The following is a 26,878-nucleotide window of genomic DNA, read 5'->3' on the forward strand; positions in this document are numbered from 1 at the left end:
ATTAGTGCATGGCTTAATTATATTTTGTCAAATGATGATCCACTATGTTTTTTCTTTTATATATTTACTTTTGATTTCTTGGCTAAACATCTTCATTTGTAAGTAATTTTGTTTGTGGTAATAAAAATAAAATTCTGAATTAAGTAAATTTATTGGAAAGTCCGGACCGAGACCGTCCGGTGTCCGACTGGACCGGTAAAATAAACGGTCTTGGACGGTCAATGGACAAAGAATTCTTGAGAGTGACCGTCCGAGTCCGCCCGAGTAAATAGGTGGTCACCAACAGTTTATGTCCGAGTCGACCGGTTCGATGAAGTTAGAGTCCGATACCGACCGGTCCGGACCGATTCCCACCCCTAGTTCTCGGTAGAAGAAATGGGAAGATGTTTCCACGTCGGCAAAACGGTCATGCGGTATATAAACACTACATAAAGATTGTGCGTATATTCGTAGCTGTATAGAGTGTCTCTTAGGTGGGTTTTGATCCGTATAATTTGCTTTCTCACTGACACTTATAAAAAGCCGAGTCGGTCTTTCATCTCTCCATTCTGTATTTCTGTTTCTCCTACTCTCTCTCTCTCTCTAGACTCTACAGATTCCAGCTTCTCTGAAAATTGTCTTCTTCGTTCGGTGATAACCCCGAGAAGTTCAGTAAGAAATATCTCATCTCTAGTGCGTTAATGGCGTCTCTCTCTCTCTCTCTCTCTCTCTTTCTCTCTCTATACATATATATGTTCTAAATGATCTCTGTTTCTAATGTTGTATGTTGTTTTGTTCATATGATCAGCGAAGGTAAACAAACTTAAGAGGAAAATTTATTTCTGATTCGGATTCAAAGCCTTTTCTAAACGAAGAAAGAAAGATGGATTCCGACGAGGAAAATCGAAATGACTATAGAAAGATCAAGATTGGCGTCTGCGTTATGGAAAAGAAGGTGAAAAGCGGATTGGAGGTTTTTTCCCTGGTTCTTGATTTTTTTGATTGGATACGTTTAGAAACCTATTTCAGTCTCTAATTCTATGTCTTGGATACATTAAAATATAGATTGGCTGTGTCACAGTTTATCAAATGTAATCAATTTCATCATTTCAGGCATGTTCATCTCCAATGGCGCAAATCCTGGACAGGCTTCAAGCTTTTGGTGAATTTGAGGTATTAATCAATCATTCAATTAAATGTTCTCACAGTTTTAGCGTCCAGTTTTACATCTGAATTTGAAGAGCTGACTCTACAAACTGCATTGTTCAGTGTCACATCTATAAATTTCAACTCAATTTAGTTATTTTTTTTTTCGGAACAATAGAATTACATGAGTACACAATCATACATCAATTGGCTTGGAGACGGAATATACTTATAACTGCCATGAGACTGTCGTAAAGACACTCATACACCCTCAATGCCATATAATAAACTACATGTACATCACACAAAGTCAATAAGTGATGGATTTCCACCTCCACTAAGTTTCGATCTTGTGACTCTGGGTTTCCGGAGTGGATGCGCAACAAACTGAGCAAACCGTTGTTTGCTACCTCGATTAGTTGCTATTTGCTTCCTTGTGTTCTCGCATTAACATATTCTCTGGTTGTTGTTGCAATCATCTTTGGTTTGATTTTCTTTTGATATCAATAATACAGGTCTTATATTTTGGAGACAAGGTTATTCTTGAAGACCCAGTAGAGAGGTATTACTTAACACCTTCGTAATCACTAAAGAATCAAATCTTAGTGTATACAATTTTATAGAAAAAATGGTGGTTCGGGTCAAAATAATTTGGTCAAATGGCAAAAAAAAGCCACCGGGGTATCAATATTTGGCAAAGAAAGCCAAAATAATGTAGTCTAATGGGCAATGGCAGTATAGGCAACTAAATGGCAGTTTCCGCCATAATTTGTGATGATGTTTTTCATCTGCTTCGATCTTGTTTGATGATGTTTTTTTTATATGTTTTGATTTGTTTATATATATATATATATTTGAGTTGATGTTTTTAAATATGTTTGATGCAAATGTTGTGTGCTTGATAAAAATAGTTCGCATATAAAATCTGTTGTTTGCTCGATGCAAACTGTTGGGCCAATGGGACAAACAGGTTAAGTTGGAAACTAATGAAAAGGGAAAACGAAAAAAAACAATGAACAGTCAACTGTTTGTTCAAGACAAGCATCAATTTGTTCAAGACAAACAACAGTTTGTTGAAGACAAATTAGTAGTTTGTTCAAGACAAACAAAATCGAACAGTAACCACACATATATTTAGGATCTTAATGAAAAAACAGTGGTTTGTTCACCGGAACTAGAATCTGGAGAGAAAAATCATGTTGTTTGGGTTGAGGAGGGTTGAAGACGAAGCAACTGGGATTTATAGGCAGAACTGACAAGTCATTTTTAAATTTCTTATTTCCTTCTTCGTAATTTCTTCCCCAGTGGCTTTTTTCGCCATTACTGATCTTTGTCTGGCCCAATTTTTCATCGCCTCAATTTTATATTTTGGCACTAGTTTCTTATCTGATCTTTATATGATTCAATTGTAGTCAGCAATGTCATTGTAGTTTCTCAAACACATGAGCTAGTACACTATCGGAGCTTTTCTCTTATGTTCAAGCTAGTGTAGTAAAGATACAATAAGAAGGACAAAAACCATTTAACGAGAGTAAGGGTAACAACAATTTCTTTGTCTTGATTGTATTGTATAGTTAGTTACTTTTTTGTGCGTAATTGTAATTCAACAGATTGCCTGTTTGAGTAGGAGTAGTGTCATAACATGACTGGTATATTATTGACAGACTTTTTGTTTCCCGTAGTTATTAAGAATGTACGCAAAACTGTAAATTCAAAATATTATTGAGTATTTTATTACTAGTTATCCACTTGATTTTGGACTATATATTTCTAATTGCAGTTGGCCTACATGTGATTGCTTAATTGCTTTCCATTCATCGGGTTATCCTCTTGAAAAGGCCGAGGCTTATGTTGCTTTACGGAAGTAAGTATAACTTGTCAAGCACCAATTATATTCTCTTAAAAGATTTGTGTATCTGTTTATGTGTGACTTCAAGCTATCCTCAACATCTAACGTAGTTTCTCATCCTTCAATTGAAATAACCTGACATGCTATGTTGTCTGTGCAATGGTTTTGGATGAACGATACACATGCATGACAACATTTTTATGTTTTCTGATTGCAGGCCTTTTCTCGTAAATGAGTTGAAAGAGCAACACCTTCTCCACGATAGAAGAAAAGTATACGAGGTAGGAAAAATTCTTCTGATGTCTTAGTTCGTTGCGAATCTCGAGTACTAACTCGTCTCTTTCCTTGAATTAAGTGTCTTGAAATGTTCGGCATTCCTGTTCCAAGATATGCTCTTGTTAACAGAGAATTCCCAAATCAAGAGCTAGATTACTTTGTCGAGCAAGATGACTTTGTTGAGGTTCACGGAAAGCGATTTTTGAAGCCCTTTGTGGAAAAACCTATTCATGGTGAGTTAACTCATACTTAAAAAGAAATGAAATAGTAAAACGGGAAAGCGAAAAAATAACAGCATTCGGAATTTAGTTCCTTCTTTTCACTATTGATAAATGACATACAGTTTATTTATTTTTATTCTAGAGGAGTTGAAAAAGAAAATGGTTGTAGTACTTCAGTTTTACAGATCAACTATCGGTTTCAACTAAAATTGAGAGGGTCATTGCATGATCTTTTTTTTTAGCATTAATGACTTATTACAAATCATCAAGACTGTTAGATTAGTATTTATGGCATTGGTTAGGATTTGTGTGTAGTGAAATGCCTCTTTTACATTGAAAATATCCCAGTCGATGAATCAAACAACTATTTGCCTTGGTTCTTCATTAGTAGCACTAAGCATCAATAACAGTTCACAACTTGCTGTTTTGAAGGGGATGATCACAGTATCATGATATACTATCCCAGTTCTGCAGGCGGTGGAATGAAAGAATTATTTAGAAAGGTAACAATTAGTTTTTTCTTGTCTAATTTCTTAGTGGTAATGATCCTATCCTGTGTAACACTTTTGTTCTTGAGCGGACAGACTTCAGCATTCACTTGGGGTAGTGAATCGCACGTATTTGAAGTTAGATTATTCATCTTCGAAAATATGATATATATGTAGACTGATAGTCATTTTAGTAGGAGCAAAAACATTCATATCATGAACTCATGATTTTGTCTCTAGTTGGGACAATTGTAATATCATAAAATCTTCTAATCAACTTTGTAAATAGTGACCTGTGTCTTCGAACTTCTTATATATATATATTCATTCAATTTTTTTTAAATAGTCATTTGTAGGGTTCAAATGTTGGGAAATACTAGAGTTCATGGTTTTCCAATTCCAAGAGTTCACTTTCTTAGGAAGGTTTTTAGGATATTTAGTTCTTTGATTTTTAGTCTTACAATGTGCTTAACTCCTCTCCCATGGGAATTGCAAGTAACGTACATGGGAGCTGTTGCAGCTTTACAATTTTTTCCTTTTGGTTTTTAAGGTTATCTTACCTATTGTAGGATTAGTTTAGCTTCTTCTGCTTTGTTATATTTTTTTTTTTGGTGAAGAAGATCCAATTTTTTGAGAAGCCAAAAGGCAAAGGGTTGTTTTAAAAGGGGAAACAAAATTGTGTATTCTCATATTTTAATCTTTTTGGTGATCTCACCATGTTGTTATCCTTACTTTTAAATTGTGGCTGGTTTTCTTTGCAGTTCATCACATTTATTGGACATAGTACTATAGTAGTACATAAACTTCTCTGTTCTGTCTTCACTTCGCTTCAGTTTTTGTGAACTTGAAAAATGATCAATATATTGATAAAAGAGAAAATTACGTCGCCACTCCATTTCTTCATAGTATAAAAAAATTTAGAGTACCATCTAATCAGTTGTCTACTACACCGTAGTTCATAGGGCGAGTTTATCTTTAGGGCTCTTCCTTTTAAATACTTGTCCAACAAAGCTCCGCAGTTTTCCTTCAGTATTTGATATCTGTCACCGAGATGCTTGTTTGCTTTTTTTTTTAAGTATATGGTTGTCAAATATTATGCTCATTACATGTTATTTAAATAAAACTTTGTCAACTTAGAAGTTAGATTTTATTTTTGCTAAAACAATGTTATCCTCAAATTGATTCATGACATACTTGTAGATAAGGATATGTACGCTTCTCTCTTTATTTGAGAAACACAGACCTTTTTAATATTTGCAGGTCGGTAATCGATCAAGTGACTTTCATCCAGATGTTAGAAATGTAAGACGCGAAGGCTCTTATATATACGAGGAGTTTATGCCAACAGGAGGAACAGATGTCAAGGTTGTTTCGAGAAAGATCCAGTTTCCACATTCCTATATTTTCTCAATCCATACTTAATTTGGTTCTTCAGATTATCAATGATAGTAGGAAATACTACTTCACTTTTATGCATTTGTTTCTGTTTCTGCATGTATGCTTACTTTTCTTTCTGTATGACGATCTTAATTGTGAAGGCGTATTTTCATGCCATTCTAGGTGTACACAGTTGGTCCTGAATATGCACATGCTGAGGCAAGGAAATCCCCTGTTGTTGATGGTGTTGTTATGAGGAATCCTGACGGGAAAGAAGTAATATACTTACCATTTCTTACCAATAAAACTTGCATATATAATTTGAATTTTGGAGTTTCTGCTTTTCAATTTTTCACTTTGTACTGAGACCTGTATTTGAGATGTCTTTCATTTCATGTAATATACGTTCTCTTGTTTTTAGTATGAGCTGAATATTTAAACTTCTACGTAGGTGAGATATCCTGTACTTTTGACTCCAGGCGAAAAGCAAATGGCAAGGGAGGTCTGCCTAGCATTCAGGCAAGAGGTAATTGTACACGTGTCAATATGACATTCTTCTTTTTCTGGTCCAAGTAACTAGACTAGGGATTGAACTTGAAGTGATGCTTACGGACTAGGAATTATGAGATATGATTAAGGAGGTTTAAGTAGACTCTGTTGAAATTTTGCTGAACTAGTGAAGCTTCTTGCCTTGGATAACTGTTTTAGGATTTAGGAACACTGATATTTCTCATCACACAGCAGCACAAGCATGAACAACGTATTTCTGAGGACACAAGGAAGAAAAGAGGCACATGAAATATTACCTTCAATCTACGACATAATCATGTTTATTAGAAAAGTTCTTATTAATTGATACGTGGGTTGTTTAAATGTCACTCCTAGGTTTGTGGGTTTGATCTCTTACGCAGCGAGGGAAGATCATATGTCTGTGATGTGAATGGGTGGAGTTTCGTGAAGAATTCTCACAAGTAATCCTCATCTCGCATTGTGACCCTTTGTCCATTTGCTATTTCACATGATGCTGTCACTGGAATCACTAGATGGAATTTTATTCTCATGATCTCTCTCTCTCTCTCTCTCTCTCTCTCTCTCTCCCTGTCTCCAAACATAGGTACTATGATGATGCTGCTTGTGTATTGAGGAAAATGTTTCTAGATGCCAAGGCTCCTCATCTTTCTTCAACAATTCCACCAACTCTGCCATGGAAGGTCAATGAACCAGTTCAACCATCTGAGGGACTTACACGCCAAGGAAGTGGCGTAATTGGCACATTTGGGCAGTCAGAGGAGTTGAGATGTGTAATTGCTATTATACGCCAGTAAGGTTTACTTACTCAATTCTTTATCGTGCAATGTAAGCTTATATCATCATGATAACTAACCTGACATATTTCTTACAATTTAAGTGGGGATCGGACTCCAAAGCAGAAAGTGAAATTGAAGGTCACTGAGGAGAAGCTCTTAGATTTGATGTTGAAGTATAACGGTGGGAAGCCTAGGTCTGAGGTGACTCTTTTTTCTCTTAAGCTTATTGCATTTTTTTTTTTCATTTTTATGTACTTCTCATTCGATTTTACTACGTTATAATGTCATATTTGTTTTGCCTCTTGCAGACAAAACTCAAGAGTGCTGTTCAGTTGCAAGACTTGTTGGATGCTACAAGACTTCTAGTACCACGAGCAAGGCATGAATTCCGTACATAATATCCTATGGAATTACTATTTGGTTATGTTGTTTACATCATTTCCTTTCTCGCTCGGAGGTTTTTATATTAACTTAGGGCCATTGCTATAAGATCAGTACTCTGTCAGTCTGTTGCTTCTCATCTCCCCCACTTCAGGAATTAGAAATAGGGGTTTGGCACCACATACGAGATATCAGCGGTTTAGCTTTGGATAGAGTTGAACACTTATATTAGAATGCAATAGCTGCTTCTTTCCCAGCTTCCCCACTATCGAGATAAGTTTACAAGATAATCATTGTAATGCTCAAATTATAGTTCGTATTGGCGTGGTCTCTGCTGCTCTTTGGATTTTGACATTCTGTTTACTTTTATCAGTGTGTCCAGGAATGGTTCAAAATCTCATTTGTCCTCCAATACATTAGCTTTATGGGTGTGGGCTGTAATAGTGGATGTCTTGTCTCTGTTGTTCGTCCTACTCGAATGCCTCATTTCCCAAAACCTCTCTCTGTATTTCCACTGAATTCATCGTTCCTAGTTCTTTAAGTGTAACAAAAGTAACCAAGAAGGTACCTTGATGTATCTTTAGCTGGCATTGCTTACTCTTGTTGAAGTAGTTTTGAAACATAATAGTTTCCTTGTGATCCCAAGTCCATCTTCTGCTCTTTATTAAGTTGTGAAGTCTTAGTTGCAATTTTTGGAACATGATAGTTGTGGTCCTGTGGAGCTTCACCCAACTTTGGCATCTACTATAGTTTGGTGTTGGTATAACAAGCGTTAGATGATGCGTAGCATCAAGAAGGCTAGTTCATGATCATTGTAGTCATAAAGTTGCTGTGATCTACCTTTGCTTTTAGGTAATTTATTCTCGATCTGAAGTATCTTTAACCATATCTGTACACTGCAGTTTGGCAGTTGTTGTCCCTTTTAGAACCTCTGAACTTCCTCGAACCATCTAAACTGCTCACCCCCCACCCCCCCTCCTCTTTGTTTTACTGTGCCTTTTCTAGATAGCGATATAAGATGAGCCTGATCAACTCTGGTTTTATTATATTCACTCATTAATGAGGATGGGTGTCTTTTACTGTTTCCATTGATTGATATACCTATTTTAAAATAATGGTATCTGTATGTTTAGCTGATTTTATTCGGAAGTGACTCAGGTCTGGTCGTGAAAGTGACAGTGATGCTGAGGACCTTGAGCATGCTGAAAAGCTTCTCCAAGTTAAAGCTGTGCTGGAGGAGGTTCGTTGTGTACCACCTTATTTATTTTGCAACTCCGTTTTTTTTTTAATATCTAAGGGTGGGTTAGTACATTGCACGAACTGTTGGTACTTTCGAGAAGCTATGGCAGGAGCGATAATGGAACTCAAATTTAACAGGATATGTTACTGGTTCATTAATTAACCAGTATCACATGAGCCATTTATTCTTTCCAAAGTTTTAGAGGACTCTGAAAAAAGATGAGGTCAAAGATGATGTCTACCTATCGTTCAGCAGCTTTAGGCAATTGATGGAAAGAGTTTGAAAAGAATCTACTGAATGTTGGGCTGCCACCATTTTGAGTCTCCGAGCACTTTTCCTCCTCCCGCGGAGGGATTTGCATTTTGTAGTAGCAAGCTGTATTTTTATTTATCCCCATAATGCTTTTAGCCATCTGTTACAACTTACGTGTTGTGCGAAAATCTTCTGCATCCAGGGTGGGCATTTTTCTGGTATCTATAGGAAAGTCCAACTAAAGCCTTTGAAGTGGGAGAAAGTTTCAAAAGGTAATGGTGAAGCTGAAGAGGAGCGCCCAGTCGAAGCTCTAATGGTTCTTAAGTATGGAGGTGTTCTTACACATGCTGGAAGAAAGCAGGTAGACCCTATCTCAAAGTTTTCTGAAATATTTTTGAAAAGCGTGTTTGTGGAAGTGTATAACTACTTCCAAGCTAATTACATCCTCAAATCTGAAAAGGTTCTTACCTAGTGCATCTGTTACTTCGCGTTATTTTTTAATTGGACAATATAGTTTTGATTGCATTTAGTTTTAACCTTGGCCCCATTTAAACTCGTAAACTCGGTTTAAACTCGTGAATTCCTCGTGTAAGCCAAAAACTCGAGCCTTGTTCTGGGAATGAATCAGGTTATATCCCCGAGCCTAGGCCAACTCGCTATCCCAATTCCCAACTACTTAACCTTCCCAGTTCTAGTTTTAGTTTTTGACTCTATTTTTTTTCATCCTCTCATGATTTTTTCATTTTTTTTCCAGGCCGAAGAACTGGGTAGATACTTCAGAAATAATATGTACCCAGGTTATCTTCTAAATCAAACCTGGTTCACTTACAATCTTTGACTTGATATATACGTTATGCATACTAGTTTCTTTAGTTTTAGTGCGGGATAGGAATCTAGATCCTAGAACCCTCTATTAAGGCTCCATATCAGTATCATAGTATGTGTTAGGTGCTGCATGAAATTTTCAGTTGATTATTTGTTAGGTTGAGTAATTAAGATAAGACTATTAACTATACGAATAAGGCTTATGCTGACAAACTCTAAATGCTCAAGATATTAGTTTGTTGGGGTCCTGTTCCCAAGACAAGGACGAGTTTAGAAGTCTGATTTACATCCTCTTTTTTGAAATGGTAAGATCTAAAACCTGGTCTCTCTAGTTGAGATATATATAGGTGACCGCTCAACTGAAGTGATGTCGCTGAAAACAGCTAGTTGTACGTGTATGTGTTTGTTAATGTGACTTCACATGGTACCTTGACTGTTGGCTGGTAGATTTCCAACTTCCTTGGCTGGTGTTAGGCTGGCTGCAATTTTTTCTACAAAAATAATCTCCGATTCCTTCATAATCTCTCTTCTATTTGGTTAAAGCATTGAAAATTTAAACATTTGGGATGTCTATAAATCAGATAAATAGATAGTAGCTGACTGAAAATGTCATTTCCAACACCTTAATGCCTTCTGGTATGGTGTTTTTACTTTCAATTGCTTCTCGTTAGTTTTATTATATATTTTTGTTCTTAATTTTTTGCAGGGGAAGGTACAGGCCTGCTGCGGCTCCATAGTACTTACCGTCATGATTTGAAAATATACAGCTCAGATGAGGGCCGTGTCCAGGTATCAGATGACTGTTAAAACATAATAAGTTCTGCCAATTAGGTGATTTTTTATATTTATTCTTATTGGTTGGATTCCCAGTTGCCACTCCGTGATACTTTGTTTTTATTGTGAAGATGTCTGCTGCTGCATTTGCTAAAGGCCTTCTTGATTTGGAGGGCCAATTGACACCAATTCTGGTCTGTATTCTCTGTTCTTATCAAGTGCTGAACATTCATTGATAATGTAGTCTTGTGTACTTATGAGGTTTCTATTTCAAGGTTTCACTTGTTAGCAAAGACTCTTCTATGTTGGATGGGTTAGAAAACGCCAGCACTGAGATGGAACGAGCTAAGGTTGGTCCCAGCAATTTATCTCTCTTCATATTTTATTGATATCTGAAGGTAATCTACAGATATAGACGTTAACTTTGAACACACTTAAAGTAGAACCCTAAAACAGTCACGATAATATATTTATTTTATTCAACGGGGATGACTTATAACTAATAAGTCACTAGATATTTCCCGTTAGTTATAAATGCATGAGAAATATGTTAATATGATCAACTTCGAAAGCTTTCAATCCTCATTTGTTGCATCAAATGCTCATGTTCTCTAATGGTTATCTACATTGATGTGAGGATAAGAATTCGAGTTAGTTAGATATTATCTGCGAGATTAATGCCAATTACCAAATCTTCATATCTATTTTGTAAAGATAAGCTAAAATATCTAGAAGGTAAGAAAATCCAAACGAGGCATTTCGGGTTTTGTTGCACATCTCTGCCAACTCGATGTATATGTTGTCAGTGGCTCACCAACAACCTTCTGAATCTCTACCCCGTTATTTATCACAGAAATCGTTAAATTACATGGATATTTAGTGTGAGGGTGAAAGAAAAGTACTGACATTAGCATTTAGGTCAAGAGTTTGTCCGCTATAGGGTCTAGGTCACAGACTAACCGACCCAGTTGACTAGAGATGATCGTTAACAACCGTTAGTCTGTGACCTAAATGCTAATGGTGGTACTTTACGTTAACCCTAACACTAAATATCTCATAAGTAAATTGTAATGCCAAAATAAAAGCATATTGATCTATCTAGCAAACCTACAATGTAACTCAAAAACATAAATGTTCGTCGAACTCAATATGTCGATCGTAGAGGGAACATGCTTTATTCTGCACTTAAGGCGCACCCTCAAATCGTTGCGTCTTTCCGATATGAAAATTGTTGTTCTAGTGCCTCAAAATATGAGATTCTTTTCCCTACAAATTCGCTAGATCACTTTCTCTTTGTTCTCATGACACTCGTCTTTCATATCGTGGAACTCTCTATACTTTCCAAATTATTTTTTCACAAATATCACATGGACTTAATTTTCTTTCCAAGCGTTTGATAAAGTTGCCCTCTGGGAATCTCGTCGGACGAGTTCTTACGACTATTTTCTTGATACATTGGAGGGGGCCTAGGCTCAACAGTAGATCCATTGAAGTGACCTATGTTATCACAACTTGTCTTTCTACCAACGGTAGGGCGTCAACGTCCATGACTCTCTACTGGCGGGTTCGTCGGTCAGGTTTGTGTCTTTCACAACACTAAAGATGGTGGAAGAGCTAGCTTAGGACTAGGTTCCGCTTTACATCTAACAAGTTCTCAAATTTAACAAGTTCTCCATCGAAATATGTACACCCCTAAAACCCACACATCTTTCACCAATTTCCCTTAAGACGCCCATGTTCCAATGATTTAAAGGTAAAGTTAGTATTAGGGTCAATGCTAAACTACCGACATTAGCATTTGGGTCACAAACTAACGGTTGTTAACGATTGTCTCTAGTCAACTGGGTCAATGGTTAGTCTGTGACCCAGACCCTATAATGGATAAACTCTTGACCCAAATGCTAATGTCGGTACTTTTCTTTGACCCTAACGCTAAATATCCCTAATAATAATTTCCTGCTTCCCGTGTAAGGGTGCTCAAATGTTCAGTTATGCAGGATTAGCTCATGTAATCCTTCACTGATGAAATTCTCATTATGTGCTTTTACCTTGTAACTTAATATTCAATTAAATGTGGAATCAGTTGTTCCCAAACAATATTGGCTGATCTTTTGGTTTGGGTACAAATTTGTTTCTAAACTAAGGAGATTCAGATTATATATACGACTTAAGTCTGCTTTGGTATCTGTTGCAGACATGGTTGAATGAGATTATAACTTCTGGTGGAAAGAAATCATCTGTCAACGGGACACGCAATGGAAGTACTGAGTTTCCTTGGATGAATGATGGTGCTGGGCTACCTCCCAATGCCAGTCAACTTCTGCCAACTTTGGTAATTGCACTAGTTAGTGACCTTATTTAATATGTATTTTCCTCTTCTATTTAATCTTGTATGTGCACTTTCATCCTCGTATGTAAAACAGCATGTGGCAGTTCAATTAAATAGTTGTGAACTCTATTTCTGTCCCTTCAACTTTCATATGAGTGGGTGTTTGACTATTAATCACCAATCCCTTGTAACTTGTTGAATATTAGAAATAGAGAGCTTGAATTAAAACGTCTCGTGATCTTGTCAACTTCAGTGTACTTTTTTTTTTTGATGAAAGCAGTGTACTTCTATATTGTTTCTCTGTTTTGAACCATGTATTTCATTCTGCTGCTTGCCTGTTATTCACAAGGTACTCTTATGTTTCACTTGACTTAATTGAATCCTTGTTAATTGTTGGTTGTGGACAGGTTAAACTTGTGAAGAAAGTAACTGCACAAGTAAAACTACTTGCGAAAGATGAGGACGAGGAACTTGCAAAGACAAGCTCATATGAGGTTATTCCTCCATATGACCAAGCAAAGGCACTAGGGAAGACAAACATTGATGTTGGTCGTATTGCTGCAGGCTTGCCTTGTGGTAATGAGGGTTTCCTTTTGATGTTTGCTCGCTGGAAAAAGCTTGAGAGAGAGTTGTATAATGAACGCAAAGAGTATGTGCTTGTCATTTTTTAGTATCTCCACCTCATGCATATTTAAAATGTTTCAAAAAGAATGCTGTGTTTTTTCTGTTCCATAGCATGACTAATATTCAACTTCCGTGGTTTTATGTTGTTTTCTGCAGTCGGTTCGATATAACACAAATTCCAGATGTTTATGATTCTTGCAAGTAAGACACTTACTCATATTATATTGGAAATAAAAAAAACTATTATCCTAGGTGGTGTTTGTTTTCTCATTTCTCTAAATCTGCTCTTCTGATTATGAATCTGAATCATCTTACTCAAATGGACCTGAATTCAGCCCAAATCAGCCATTCGGGCGAGTCAGACAAAAGAAATGTTCTGAATTCTATTTAGATTCAGATTTCAGATCTGACATGGGAAAAACAGACACTACCTTAGTTTTGTCAATTTCCTACTTCATTCCTCGGATCGTTGAAGAGAACCAAAAACTAACAACTATTTCATAGCCTTGGTCTCACCTTGACTCGGTAACTGATGTGGTCATATTTAGTGTATGCAGAGAGAGAGAGAGAGAGATAAACTCTGTTTGTAGGGATTTAATACATTCAGTTCCTAAAATGTTTTTTTCACAAGCTTATCGTGTCTAGTTGATTCATTTGATTTCGCTCATTGATTATCATTCTCGGATTTTTATTTTATTTGTGGTCAATAGATATGATATATTGCACAACGCGCATCTTAATTTGGAAGGATTGGATGAGCTCTTCAAAGTTGCTCAGGTACAGAACACAGATATCTCTCTTGCATTTCTTTTGATAGTTAGTTGGAGGAGATAGTTCTGTTTTTTGGCATACTTGAAGCAACATCTCTTCTACTCGGAATTATATATAGAACTTGGGTTTAATTGTCTGTGTGCTCTATTGCAAGTTTTGGTTGTTAGATCATCATGAAAACGGCCTGAGCATCTTTCCTTTAATTTCAGGTACTTGCAGACGGGGTCATCCCAAATGAGTATGGGATAAATCCGAAGCAGAAGCTAAAAATCGGCTCGAAGGTTAGTGCTCACTAAGTCACTGCCCTCAGTAGGAACATTTGAAAACCATTTCTTAACTCATCAAACGACAGTTTATTAAGCTATCTCATAGAACCTTTTTGAAGGGTTATTGAAACTTAAAAAGGGTTTTATATTATGAAAAGGTTGACATGATCAAATATTAATGAAGATTTAAAATATCAAATTATTCATGATCAAGTTTGTTATCCGTCTTGCTACATCAGATTGCGCGTCGTTTGTTGGGTAAGATTCTTATCGATCTAAGGAACACTCGTGAAGAAGCTATTAGCGTTGCCGAACTGAAAAGCAATCAAGACCAAACTGCACCATTAACTATGACTAAAAAGGAAGCATGTGATTTCCTAATGAAGCCTCACAAGAGTGAAGACTCGAGAAGATCCACTAGTGAAATGTCGTTGGACCTAGATGACGATGATGATAAAGAAACGAAATACCGTTTGGATCCAAAGTACCCATCCATATCTTTTGACTTGTTATTTACTTTACAATATAATTATATACTTACATTTTCCAACTATCTTATTTCAGGTACGCCAATGTCAAAACACCTGATCGACATCTTCGAACTCGTCTGTACTTCACCTCCGTAAGTGAAGATCTTCTCCATGTTTTTTGTTCCCTAAAGAAATTTGATGCTCTACGGTTAAACTTCCCAAGGTGTTTTTTGAGTATTTACTTTTAATCAGATATTCAATCGATCATCTATTTCTCCCTCAATTTCTATATTTTATATTGTTTCTGAACGTCAGGAGTCACATATACATTCTCTAATGAATGTGCTTCGCTACGGTAACTTGGATGAATCTCTACAAGGAGAGGAGGGTCTTGTTTGTGATAGCTCTGTGGAACGTTTGTTTAAAACTAGGGAGCTTGACTACATGAGTTATATCGTATTGAGGATGTTTGAGAATACTGAGGTAATTTCTACGTTCATTATATTAGTTCCGTTTAGAGAACATGGAGTTCTATAACGGAACCAATTGCATATCATGTTTATCATTTCAAAATTATCACAAATTCATGGCTATCAGTTTTGCTCACTGTCTGCTTAAATGTCGTTGGAACTGATTTTACAGGTACCTCTAGAGGATCCAAAGAGATATCGCATAGAGATGACATTCAGTCGTGGTGCAGATTTAAGTCCTCTTGAGGTATATAACTTTTCTCATTGTCGATTTTGAGAACTTCGGTTTATAAAACAAGTTGAAAAAAGAAGTCGTCTGCTTTGGGCATAAAATCGTATACTTGTTATGTTTGGCAGAACAATGACGGTGAAGCAGCATCATTGCATCAAGAGCACACTCTGCCAATAATGGGACCGGAAAGGTTACAAGAAGTGGGATCATATATGACATTTGAGAAGACGGAGAAGATGATTAGACCGTTCGCTATGCCAGCTGAGGATTTTCCACCCCCTTCAACCCCACAAGGCTTCTCAGGATACTTCTCCAAGAACGCGGTTCTTGAGCGACTTGGAAGTCTGTGGCCTTTCCAAAAGCATGTTAACGCCAGCACGAAATAACTTATTTTCTCTCTTCCGCTCTAATTTTCGCTCACTCAATCATGTTTAGGTTTTGATAGTGGCTGAAAATGTTCTTGAAGTATTGAATTCTTCAGGTGAGGTTGTACTGGGAAGTGCTTCTCTTCTCCAATAGAAAACAAACATGTTAGATAGGTTCTTGTGTTAACGGCGTTTTTGTGTTACTATTCTTCAATAGGTTTTTCTAACATGTTAGGGCATATGTCAATGACTCTGAGTCATATTTTCTTTCTGTTTTTATAATAAATGAAAAATTCAACTTCTCTACCCGACTGTACTGTAGTTGCTTGAAAAGAAGAGTACTTCCACTACTTTTCTATTTCTAAAAACTTAACACAAGAAACAAGCCTGTCACGAGTACACAGAAGTAGCAAAAAAAGAAAACCTAAAAGCATATGTGTTCATAATTATTTTGTTCACCAAATTGTTAGAACAGGACTTGAAATGGAATAACTTTTGACAGAGGCGGCATAAAACAGAGATAAGCTGTTGGACAATTTTCAACCTTCACGCTGTTGGTGCAGCAGTTCTGTGCAGCACGATCTTTCTGTCGAGTTCATCTTTTTTCGCTCCAACAACTTTGTTTACTACTTTTCCTTCTTTGTACAGGATGAAAGTTGGCATTGCTTCAACCCCAAATCCTTGAGATACATCCTGCAATGACATTATAATGAATCCTCAAAACTCAATATTTTGTTGAAAACTTTTCCGACATCGTCCAGAGAAGTGTGGCACCGCTTATGAAAGTCGTGTTTTAAGACTATGAGGCATTGAAGTGGCGAAGTGGACACGTAGTAGCTCAGAGGGCTCTTTAAGACGTGCTCGGCAAGATAGCCACTGTCAACTAATCCCACAAAGGTTGGAGACCAAAATGTGGTTCTTTTTGTAAGGGATCATACACTCTTTCCATAGTGAAGTGTTTTAAAGTCGTGACGCATCGAAGTGTCGAAGAAGAACCACATTATTGAAGTGGCAAAAATCACAATATCACTAGTATTAGAGAGAGTTTAGGTCATTACAATTTTATAGTCCATCTTTATGATTATCATTAGTAGTAATGTTGGCAGATAAAGGAAGAAGAGAGAGAGAGATTATTTACAGGGAGTTGATCAACATCGATTTTGACAAAGATGACGTCAGTGTATTTCTCAGCAAGTGCGTCGAAAATTGGGGCCATCATTCGGCATGGTCCGCACCATGTTGCAGTGAAATCAATCACAATCTAATCAACACAAACACAAACCCTAATTTTACAACTCAATCACTGAAAAATCTAAACAACACCCAACTGAAGGAGGAGAGAAAGAGATTATTAGGGTTACCAATTGAGTGGAATTTTTGACAGATTCCAAGTGAGTTCTCCATTCGCTGGAAGAGTGAAACTTGAGGACACGAGTGGATGAATTATCTGTTGGCGGAGTGAACATTGAAGAGACAAACGAACCCATCTTTCTTCTATGAGCAAGCAAGCACGACGAGACGATCCCTGTAAGTTTAAAGGTGTCTGTCTCCCTTTTAAGGTAAAGATAGTTTGTGAGTGAAGGAGGCGTCTATCACGCTTTTAAGGGCGCGTACAAAAATTCCCTTTGACCCAATTAGGTAAAAGAATGTTGAGTTGCTCATTTCTTTTCATGGGTTGGCATGTCAAAGATATTCAAGCCCAAACAACTCTTAAAGATAGCCAGCGCTTTGGGGAAAGCTAAATAGTTTCCGGGGTGTGAAATTTTAAAGGGAATATGTAGAATTTTAGAAATTTTTCGGGGAAATAAAAAAAAAACACTCCACCTCACCTCACTCTATGTCCACCTCACCTCACTCTCTCTCCACCTCACCTCACTCTATGTCCACCTCACCTCACTCTCTCTCCACCTCACCTCTTTGTCTTCTCCGATTATTTCCGGCCGGCGACCATTAAAAAAAAAAAAAAAAAATTTTTCACTCTCTCTCTCTTTAGAAACTCCGGCGAAGGGGTTTCCCTTCGTCGGAGTTCCGGTCTGTTGAAGAGAATATACCGGAACTCCGGCGAAGGGAAACCCCTTCGCCGGAATTTCTAGAGAGAGAGAGTGAATTTTTTTTCTTTTTTTTATGGTCGCCGGCCGGAAAATTTTCCGGCCGGCGACCTAATCGGAGAAGATAGAGGTGAGGTGGAGAGAGAGTGAGGTGAGGTGGAGAGAGAGTGAGGTGAGGTGGAGAGAGAGTGAGGTGAGGTGGAGAGTGAGGTGAGGTGGAGAGTGAGTGAGGTGAGGTGGAGAGGGAGAGCTGAGGTGGAGAAGTATTTTGCTTTCCCCCTAAATAAAATTGTCAAACAAAATTGACCAATTTTTGACCAAGTCTTCACACCCCGAAAACTATTTAGCTTTCCCCAAAGCGCTGGCCTTAAAGATAAACAAAAGTGGCATTTGGGATATCATCAAGAAAATTGATCACCATATAAGCTCTCTTGAATGTCTTTCTTTCACATAATGATCTAAGAGCAACTACAACTCAAAAAGGGGTAAGGCCTAAAAGTGCACATTTTCTTTATTACAATTAAATCAAGGGGTCTATTCCAAAAATCAATTTCGACCTTGAAGGGGCTCAGGCCTAAAAATTGTGCATGTGTGAAACACGCGTGTTAGTTTTTTTTGGGTATGCGAAAAACATGTGTAATCTTGGGTAGGTAGAAAACATGTGCGTAACTATTTTAATTAGTTTTTCTTTTTCAATCTTGATCTTTCACAACTGAAAAAGAAACAGTGAAATATTTTTTTTACCTAACATTATTGAAGATAATGGTGATGGAAGTGGAAGTTAGAAATTATATATTGAAGATGATGGAGAGAAGAAAACAAATAATGAGAACGAGAAGAACATATCTATGGGGGAGAGTTGACATTTTGGAAGCTGGACATTAGTGTTAGGTATTGTTCGAAAGACGTTGGTGTTGATGCAAAAGTAGATTGAAAAGTTGCTGACCTGTTAAATTCACGATTATGTAATAATCGGAAGATCCCCTCCATAATCTCGACCTATATCCATAGAGAAACTAATAATGGATTTATTAATATTTACCACAATCGTGGGGTTGATTATGTTGTGAATTGATGCGAGTAATTGTTGTGACTGAATCGAGTAAACCAATAAAAGCAATAGAAAATAAACAATTAAACAGAACACAAGATATTTGTGATTCGGTCTTACTCCACGACAACAACAGCGTGATGCTTTCCACAATCATAAGCAAAACAAGTTACACAAGAGATTCATGAGAAGTAATTCAACCTAATGATATCCCTGGGGTTTTAGTTTATATAGCCACTAAAACCCTCATCCCACCGACACACCGTCTCACTAACTATGGTGGAGACCATCTACCTAATGGACCAGCCAACCATACACGACCAAGCCCAAATGAGGTTATTTGACAAGTTTCTACCGAGTTCAAGTTTTAGGAAGTTTCCTTATTTTTAGAAGTCTATTTAGGTTAATAGTTATCAAGAAGAGTTTAGAAGTTTATTATTTCCTAGTTCAAGTATATCTAGAAATATCTAAACCCTATACAAGGGAGTTGAGTCTATCTTTATTTTACACCTTAGAATATTATCAATCGAGTTTATTGTTAATAAAGTTTAGGGTCCATGAGTATATAGACCAAAATAATGTTCAAAAAAGGACTATGATCAAATCTCCCAAAATATGGATATTTAGTCTTTTTACATTATGGACATAAAAACCCTCACTTTCTAAACACAGAACCGTCAATGTCTCACGCTCAAATTTCGCGCGTTTTGGAAAGATAGATTTGGGCGTGATTTGGGGGATTTATTAGCAAAAAATGAATTGAAACAAATCATAATTTCTCTCTCCTCTAAACAGATTTGGAAATCAAATTTTCTCTTTCCTATATATGAGAGGAAAGATAGTTTTTGTTTTAAATCTTCCATAGTGAATAGATATCGGGTTTACAAGGATTATAGTGAACTATGTCATCATCACTACAACCCACAATTCAAAAAGAACGGTTTGAAAATTCAAATGTAAGTTTGTGTTACGATATGTTATGACGAAGAACAAGTAACCAAGAAAAGTAGTAAAGAAAGTAAAAGTTACATAAAACACATGGGGTTTACGCGGTTCGATGTGTGAAACCTACTCCATTACGAACAACGGAGCAATGATTTCCAATATGATAAGAATAATAACTTACGAAAGAATTCCTAAATCGACACAAAGATATCTCTATAGCTTCATTATATATAGCCCACCGCAAACCCTTCGACCACCGCCTCTCTTTTTAATTCCGAAATATACATGGATACCCTTCACATTGATAACCGCCTTCACAGAAGCCCTGTCTCAGTATATCAACCTTGCTTATGAGATCAACCTTGCATCTAAAATCAACCTTGCTTCTGTGATCAACCATGCTTAAGGGATCCAAAATTTCGTGTCGAAGCTATGAAAACGGGTTTCACTAGTCACAAACCCGGTTAAATATCAACCCATATTCAAAATACTTTCAACGTAATAGTATATTAAAAAATTTTAATCACTAACTAAAGATAACTTCGTTTTTTAAAAACACTTTTATTGTGATAGTTTTTTTTTTTGAAATAAGTTATCACCTAACAAAGCAAAGTCCTAAAAGGTGGAGGAGTCTTCAAGTAGTTTTACATTATTATGTTTAAAAACATACAAAGTAGAGAAATGAGACCAAGAGCGCACCAGAATATAAATGTGAAATGAATATTTGGTTGACTGACACGGTCGAACTAGTATTCAAGATTAAGAAATAAAAATACATCAATCAAACACTGAGGGAGAAACGGAGAGGGTTGTCGATAATCCAGTTGAAATCCCAAGTCTAAGATACGATTGTTGTTGTTGTTGTTGCCGCAGCAGCAGGTGTTTTGTACCTGACGATCTTCTCGTCAAGCTCATCCTCATCAGCTCCCACAACTTGGTCCACTACTTTTCCTTCTTTGTAGAGAATGAAAGTTGGCATGGCTTGAACCTCAAATTCTTGGGATACATCCTGAATGCACATTTTTTCCCCAAAATTAAATCTTTACTAGAAATAATTGTAACATATAAAAGAAGTTAAAATTGGTTTTATATATAAGAAGAGAGGGTAATTACTGGGAGTTCATCAACGTCAACTTTGACAAATATGACATCCGTGTATTTCTGGGCAAGCTTGTCGAAGATTGGAGCCATAAATCGGCACGGTGGGCACCAAGATGCGGTGAAATCAATCACCATCTAATCAAACACAATGGAAAAATGTAAAACCCGTCAAACTAATGAAACATCTTATTTATACAACTAAAATACTAGCTACAAATTCACAACATTTTAATGTTATTTATTTTCAAACAGATAGGAGTATATCCACCTTGTACAGTCTATCATACCCCTTCTCCTAGGCTATTATTCACATATGACAGACAGTCAGTAAGATGGGTGCTACAGGTGAGTGTACATAAATCTTTTCATTTTATTTTAGGTGCATAAATAGAACTCATGCTCAAATAAGAGACAGAGAGAGAGAGAGAATGATATTATAATTACCAATTGATTGGAATTTTTGACGGATGCAAAGTGAGTTTTCCATTGCGTAGAAGAGTGAAACTTGAGAACTGGAGATGATGAATTACGTTTCGAGGGTAAAGAGAATAATGATCCCATCTTTCTTTTTATATGAAAGGACTAATAAATCACTTAAAGAGAAATAAAAAACAAGTCAAAGACACAATGAGGATGGAGGGGCTTCTTCCCTCCATTTATACACACATACACTCTCTCTCCCCCCTCTCTCCCCCCCCCCTCTCTCCTTATAATTTACAAGAATTAAAAAGGACCCCATTTGACTTACTCTCATAAATATCTTTTGCATTTCTTTTTTGTTGAAACACCAATGACCAACCTACTAAGTTTTGTGCCTTCTCTTGTGAAGGTCTAGTTAGAATATCTCAAATATGGAGTAATATTCAATTTTAAATATTGTAGATGCCAAATGGGTTAATTACATTTTGGGTCCCCTAAAGATAACCGACTCACCAAAATGTTCCCCTCAAGATGATTCGTTTCGAAAGTGGTCTCCTTTTCATTTTTCCGCTTTCTTTGCCACCATACATTAGAGAGCTATCTTTTTATACCAAAACTACCCCTTAACCAAAACTACCCCTTAACCATAACTTCGTTGTCCGCTAAAATTATTTGATTCCCAAAATTCATTATTATTTGTCAAAAGTTTTCTCTCTCTTCACTTTAACCACTCAGCATTAAAACTCCAAAACCTCCGTTAAAAACACCAAAACTTTTACATTAGTTCTTCACACCTCCATGAGACTTGCTATGGTTAATCGTTTAAGACCACTTTACGAAGTCCATCACCACTTCTCGAATTGGCACTCCTTTATAAAATCATCCCTCCAATTTCTTCTTTCACATACCATTTTGTATTTGGGAAATTTGGCCAAAACTCCCTAAAAACTTTGGCCTTTGGTTAAAAAGGATTGGACAATTTTTTATAGGCTTCAGCTCCCTGTGCATTTTTGTAAATTATCTAATATAGGGAAAAGACAAAACTGACCTTATTGCAAACTAGTTTGCAAGGCAAACCAGATTGCAAACTAGTGCAAACCAGTTTGCAAATCAGTTTGCAAAGCTTTGCAAGGCAAACCAGATTGCAAACCAGTTTGCAAATCAGTTTGCAAATCAGTTTGCAAATCAGTTTGCAAAGCTCTGCAAGGCAAACCAGATTGCAAACCAGTTTGCAAATCAGTTTGCAAACTAGTTTGCAAAGCTTCGCAAAATCAAACCCTAACAAAATAAGTAACTAAGAAGTAAGATCATATAAAATGTGAGGGTTTTTGGAAAATCTGAGGGTGTTTCTAAAATTTTCCTTTATACAAAGGGCAATTCAGGTATACAAAATTAAGGGATTTTTAGAATTGTCCTTCAAGCCTATTTCCAAACTTTTCATGGTGCCTAGAAGGAAAAAAAGATAACTTGTCTTTTTGACCAAAAAAAACAAAAAATTGGGTCTCCAGCCCAATTTCCTGTTTGTATTTTTCACAAACATCTTATCAATCTTAGCTTCAGTTTCACAGTTTAAGCTTTAACGACAGACTGGGGCCCAATCTTTATATCATGGATGTTGTTCATCTTGTTATCCCCGGGCTTGCTGTTTAAGTTAGTGGGTCGGAACAGATTCATTGAGTTCGGGAATTTCCATACAAATGGTACATCTGTTTTGGTTCACTCTCTTATTTACTTTAGTCTAATGTGGATCTTCTTGTGGCCATTTAAAGCCCATCTTTGTATGGGTTCTTGATTATGAGTTCTTGTTTTTTCTGATCATCTTCTCAAAATTGTTTGAGATTTTTGTATATTTTTTATGCTATTGAATGAATACCTAAACTGAGCGTCTACTAATTAAACCATAGATGAATTGTGTGGATAAAATTTCAGACCAAAAAGGATAATAAATACATGAAACTCAGTCATGGGTATATTTTGATTTCAATTCATAACTTTCTCTCTAGAGAAGAACAAGATCTGGTTTACACCCTGAATTGTTAAACATAGCATAAATGTGAACACCAATGGCAACCGCCAAGATGGTCAATACACAGAAGAAAAAGATGGCATGAACAAGTCTACTTAACCCACTTATAGACATGTCCAATGCCATTAAAAAAGTTGACTAACAAGGAAGATATGGTTTAGGGGCAACTTTGGTTTAAAAAAGACAGCTCACTAACATCTGACGAAAAAGAACATAAAAATGAACAAGGGGTCTAAATTGGAAGCTAGTCATATTTGGAGGCCATTTTGGTGAGTTGATCATCTTTAGGGTGCGAGCTGAAATTAACCGGTTTAGAATTTTATTTTAAAAAACTTTTTTTCATACACAACTTAATGATCTTGAAGATAATATAGGGATAGATAATCTCGGAGGTCTCAAGAATTACAATATATTGCTAATTGTTTAAGTCCAACATTTTTAATATTAAATTAAACAACTCTTCTTTATAACTTTTGGGAATAGCTAATTATAAAGACTGAAGTCTTTGTTTGACGTATAATAAATAAATTTTTAGAATAACTGATTATACATAATCATGTCGTGGTATAAATAAACTTTGAGAATAACTAATTTTGGGAATATGATAAAATTTTAATATTTAAATTAAACAACTTTTTTATTATACATATTTTTCAAAGACTTTGTTGGAGACTTGGAGTCTTGTATTTTAGATGCTCTAAAGACTTAAGTCTTTGTTTAACATAAACCGCCTATTTATCTTAATATGGAGAAATACCAAATTTTTATCCTCTCTTTCACACTTGATTCTTGGTGACTAAGTCTTGGTTAGAATACAATTTGGTTGCTTCCTATCTATCCCCTTTTAAGAAGTTTTCCTTTCTCAGTTTTAGTTTATTGTTGAACTGGGTCATACAAGCACTAAAATGCTAAAGAGAAAAACTTATATACGAATCTAACGCAAAAGAAATTTCCAAATCTAAAAAACACATTGTAACGGTTGCACCACATTGAAATCATGGCCTTCAAAAAATATATAAATCAACTTTGGTTCTACTTTTACACCAATTACAGAAAATTTTTTGTCGTACGTGATTTCACATGTACAAAAATTACAGAAGAAGACCAGTTGTCCCACTTCAAGACAGTAGATGAAAGGTAACACAAAACGGATTGGCTAGAACATTTTGGGGATCATGGAACATCTAATGTGTCTAATTTCGATCAATTCACTACTTCACTTGAATCAATCTAGACTAAAACTCGAGCTAAAAGTCTATTATTAACCATTTTATCAGTCTGGAAATCTCTGACATTATCCTCCCTAGCACAAGGAGAATAGCGCACCTATATGTCCAACTTTCAGATGCTAAAAACCAGACCAGGATTCCATCTTCCCCCTCAAACTCAATTTCTCTACATTCAAAGGAGAAGTCCGAACGTGGTGGCTTTGTATCATCCAAAAATATTTGAACTTCAAAATATTGTGGTGCCGGGCGTGTTCTTCTTGCATCTTTCATTTTCGTTTAGCGTCAAACAATGGGGTTAGGGCAGATGCTTAGTTACATTGAGTGATAAAGTAATTTCGTGGTTAGGCTGCATATTATGGTTTTTCACTTAACACCCTCCTTCATTTTATACACTTCTAACACTTACATGACTTTACAGATAAAATACTTGTGTATGTATTTACCAATAATCATTACACGAACATAACCCATCTTTAAAATGATGAAATCGAACTCGATCTCTCACAACAATCTCTACATCGAATAACTTTGATATCAACTTAGTCACTCTATGACAGTCATTACAAACCCTAAGATTTTTGAACACTCGTATCGGCATACCAGGAGTAGCATTAAGGAGCCCGAAAGCAATTGCTAGTCTCTCACTATGTAATCGGAGCGATTCTTCTTTTCTTTCGTCAAGTTCGTCGACCATAGATGTTTGTGATAAGTCAGGAACATAACCCACATTTTCTAATCTCTCTTCAATAACATCTAGTACTTGGTAGATCTCTTTAGTGAGAGAATGTGATGTATCTCCTGCAAGAAATTTATGAACTTCACCTCTTATTTCTATAGAACTGCAACCAGGTTCTTTTACTATACCTTTCTCACTCATCAATCTTCTAACAAGTCCAACTTCTTCCCAACTATTTGCCGATGCGTAAACTTTCGATAAAAGTACATAAACGCCGCTAGAAACACCGTTCTCGGACTCGAGAATTCGCTCGGCGATTCTTTCACTTATCTCGATACCTGCATTTCTTTTGTAACAAGCATCAAGTAAACTTCTCCAAATTACCACATCGGGTTTTATACGCATATTCGAAACTAAATTTAGAGCTTCCTCAATGAGCCCAGCTCGAGCAAGAAGATCAACCATACATCCATAATGTTCTAACTGCGGTTCAATGTTGTAAGTGTCAACCATCAAAGCGAAATACTTTCGGCCTTCACTTACTAAACCGCCGTGATTACAAGCACTCAAAACACCAATGAATGTGATCGAATTCGGAATCAAAATCTCATTCTCAGACATGAAATCAAATGCATCTAATGATTCTTTTATCTTCCCATGCATTGCAAAACCTAAAATCATTGAATTCCACGAAGTTACATCTCGTTTAAGCATTTTATCGAACACTTGATGAGCTAAACCAACAGACCCACATTTACTGTACATATCAAGAAGAGAATTGTTCATCAAAACATCACTTTTCATCACTGAATCAAAATTTCTCAAGATATAAGCATGAACCCACAACCCTAATGATATAGCTCCTAACCCACCACAAGCACTAATTAAACTCTGAATAGTAAACCCATCAGGTTTAACCAACAAATCTTGAATTTCACAGAACATTTCTAAAGCAGTAACAAACTCACCAAACTGAACAAACCCATCAATCATAACATTCCAAGACACAAGATTTCTCTCAGACATTTTCTCAAACACTTTGAGAGCAGAATTTAAACACCCACAGCTAACATAAAAATGAATCAAACTATTATTAACATAAACATCTGATCCAAACCCAAGTTTCAGAATCTGTCCATGAATCTGTTGACCTTCAAATAAAGAGAAAAGGTAAGCACAAGCTTTAAGAACAAAAGGGTAAGTGTGTTTATCAGGTGAAATTCGACTTTCGATTAACATTCTGTGATAGAGTTCAATGGAGTGATGTTTAAGGTCATGACTCCAAGCATAAGCTCTTATGAGAGTATTCCAAATGAAGGAATTAGGGTTATGAATATGATGAAGAAGGAGAGAAGCGTAATTGAGATCAGAGAAGGCAGCGAAATGCATAATCCGACTAAATAAGAAGAGGGTATTTGGATGATGAGGGGAGGTAGCTTTTATAGCTTGAGCGTGGATTTGTTTGAGTTGGGACATGTTTGAACAGTTCTTGATGAGATTAAGAAGGTGGCTATGGTGGTGGTGGATAGGAAGGGATGAAGGAGCAGAGGTGGTTGGAGTTGTGCTGGTGGTGGTGGTGGTGGTGGTAGAGAGGAAAGGAAGTGGTGGGTTTGTTGGTCCGACCACCAGTGCCATTGTCGCCAGGAAGGGGTGGACAAGTAAGAACGGAAGGAAAATCCCTACTGATAAGAAGATGATTTGATTGTTAACCCAACAAATAGGTCATTGCTTCAAAATATC

The 26,878-nt window shown here is 36.5% G+C and overlaps 4 protein-coding genes across 8 annotated transcripts; 1 reads left to right on the forward strand and 3 right to left on the reverse strand.

The window, feature by feature from the left end:
• Window positions 1-359: 359 nt before the first annotated feature.
• LOC147547751 (inositol hexakisphosphate and diphosphoinositol-pentakisphosphate kinase VIP2-like) lies at window positions 360-15,948 on the forward strand. Of its 5 annotated transcripts, none has more exons than XM_086666452.1 (31): window positions 360-672; window positions 788-934; window positions 1,093-1,152; window positions 1,641-1,687; window positions 2,906-2,989; window positions 3,192-3,255; window positions 3,330-3,483; window positions 3,904-3,974; window positions 5,220-5,324; window positions 5,520-5,612; window positions 5,788-5,862; window positions 6,222-6,307; window positions 6,451-6,657; window positions 6,745-6,844; window positions 6,952-7,022; window positions 8,183-8,264; window positions 8,719-8,877; window positions 9,271-9,313; window positions 10,048-10,130; window positions 10,247-10,309; window positions 10,391-10,465; window positions 12,310-12,447; window positions 12,852-13,093; window positions 13,225-13,269; window positions 13,779-13,845; window positions 14,049-14,120; window positions 14,345-14,589; window positions 14,670-14,727; window positions 14,891-15,058; window positions 15,218-15,292; window positions 15,403-15,948. In XM_086666452.1, the coding sequence occupies exons 2-31, from the start codon at window positions 863-865 to the stop codon at window positions 15,661-15,663; spliced, it is 3,165 nt and encodes a 1,054-aa protein (XP_086522578.1). In that variant the 5' UTR covers window positions 360-672; window positions 788-862; the 3' UTR covers window positions 15,664-15,948. The 5 variants fall into 5 exon arrangements, with proteins under 5 accessions (XP_086522578.1, XP_086522579.1, XP_086522577.1 ...); XM_086666453.1 differs by having other exon boundaries at window positions 444-651; XM_086666451.1 differs by having other exon boundaries at window positions 446-651; window positions 788-952.
• Window positions 15,949-15,967: 19 nt separating this feature from the next.
• Window positions 15,968-17,351, reverse strand: LOC147547752 (thioredoxin H2-like). Its single transcript, XM_086666456.1, has 3 exons — window positions 17,004-17,351; window positions 16,781-16,903; window positions 15,968-16,335 (listed from the first exon to the last, which is right to left on the reverse strand). Exons 1-3 carry the CDS (start codon window positions 17,127-17,129, stop codon window positions 16,189-16,191), a joined length of 396 nt encoding a protein of 131 aa, XP_086522582.1. The 5' UTR covers window positions 17,130-17,351; the 3' UTR covers window positions 15,968-16,188.
• Window positions 17,352-20,321: 2,970 nt separating this feature from the next.
• Window positions 20,322-21,481, reverse strand: LOC147547753 (thioredoxin H5-like). Its single transcript, XM_086666455.1, has 3 exons — window positions 21,232-21,481; window positions 20,800-20,922; window positions 20,322-20,695 (listed from the first exon to the last, which is right to left on the reverse strand). Exons 1-3 carry the CDS (start codon window positions 21,346-21,348, stop codon window positions 20,525-20,527), a joined length of 411 nt encoding a protein of 136 aa, XP_086522581.1. The 5' UTR covers window positions 21,349-21,481; the 3' UTR covers window positions 20,322-20,524.
• Window positions 21,482-24,873: 3,392 nt separating this feature from the next.
• Window positions 24,874-26,832, reverse strand: CRR28 (Tetratricopeptide repeat (TPR)-like superfamily protein). The gene has a single exon (XM_086672063.1). The coding sequence runs from the start codon at window positions 26,771-26,773 to the stop codon at window positions 24,902-24,904; it is 1,872 nt and encodes a 623-aa protein (XP_086528189.1). The 5' UTR covers window positions 26,774-26,832; the 3' UTR covers window positions 24,874-24,901.
• Window positions 26,833-26,878: the final 46 nt, after the last annotated feature.

Source organism: Eschscholzia californica, unplaced genomic scaffold (genome assembly GCF_041429995.1).
Source record: "Eschscholzia californica isolate CP2 unplaced genomic scaffold, dmEscCali1.0.p SCAF_3, whole genome shotgun sequence".
Lineage (NCBI taxonomy): Eukaryota > Viridiplantae > Streptophyta > Magnoliopsida > Ranunculales > Papaveraceae > Eschscholzia > Eschscholzia californica.

Coding starts and splice junctions, on each gene's coding strand:
- LOC147547752 (XM_086666456.1), bottom strand. CDS start 17,129: ATGGGTTCGTTTGTCTCTTCAATGTTCACTCCGCCAACAGATAATTCA. Junction 16,904..17,003: donor TCAAAAATTCCACTCAATTG/GTAACCCTAATA, acceptor TGTGTTGATTAG/ATTGTGATTGATTTCACTGC. Junction 16,336..16,780: donor TCGATGTTGATCAACTCCCT/GTAAATAATCTC, acceptor ATGTCATTGCAG/GATGTATCTCAAGGATTTGG.
- LOC147547753 (XM_086666455.1), bottom strand. CDS start 21,348: ATGGGATCATTATTCTCTTTACCCTCGAAACGTAATTCATCATCTCCA. Junction 20,923..21,231: donor TCAAAAATTCCAATCAATTG/GTAATTATAATA, acceptor GTGTTTGATTAG/ATGGTGATTGATTTCACCGC. Junction 20,696..20,799: donor TTGACGTTGATGAACTCCCA/GTAATTACCCTC, acceptor ATGTGCATTCAG/GATGTATCCCAAGAATTTGA.
- LOC147547751 (XM_086666451.1), top strand. CDS start 863: ATGGATTCCGACGAGGAAAATCGAAATGACTATAGAAAGATCAAGATT. Junction 10,131..10,246: donor CAGATGAGGGCCGTGTCCAG/GTATCAGATGAC, acceptor TTTATTGTGAAG/ATGTCTGCTGCTGCATTTGC. Junction 13,846..14,048: donor AGCTCTTCAAAGTTGCTCAG/GTACAGAACACA, acceptor CTTTAATTTCAG/GTACTTGCAGACGGGGTCAT.
- CRR28 (XM_086672063.1), bottom strand. CDS start 26,773: ATGGCACTGGTGGTCGGACCAACAAACCCACCACTTCCTTTCCTCTCT.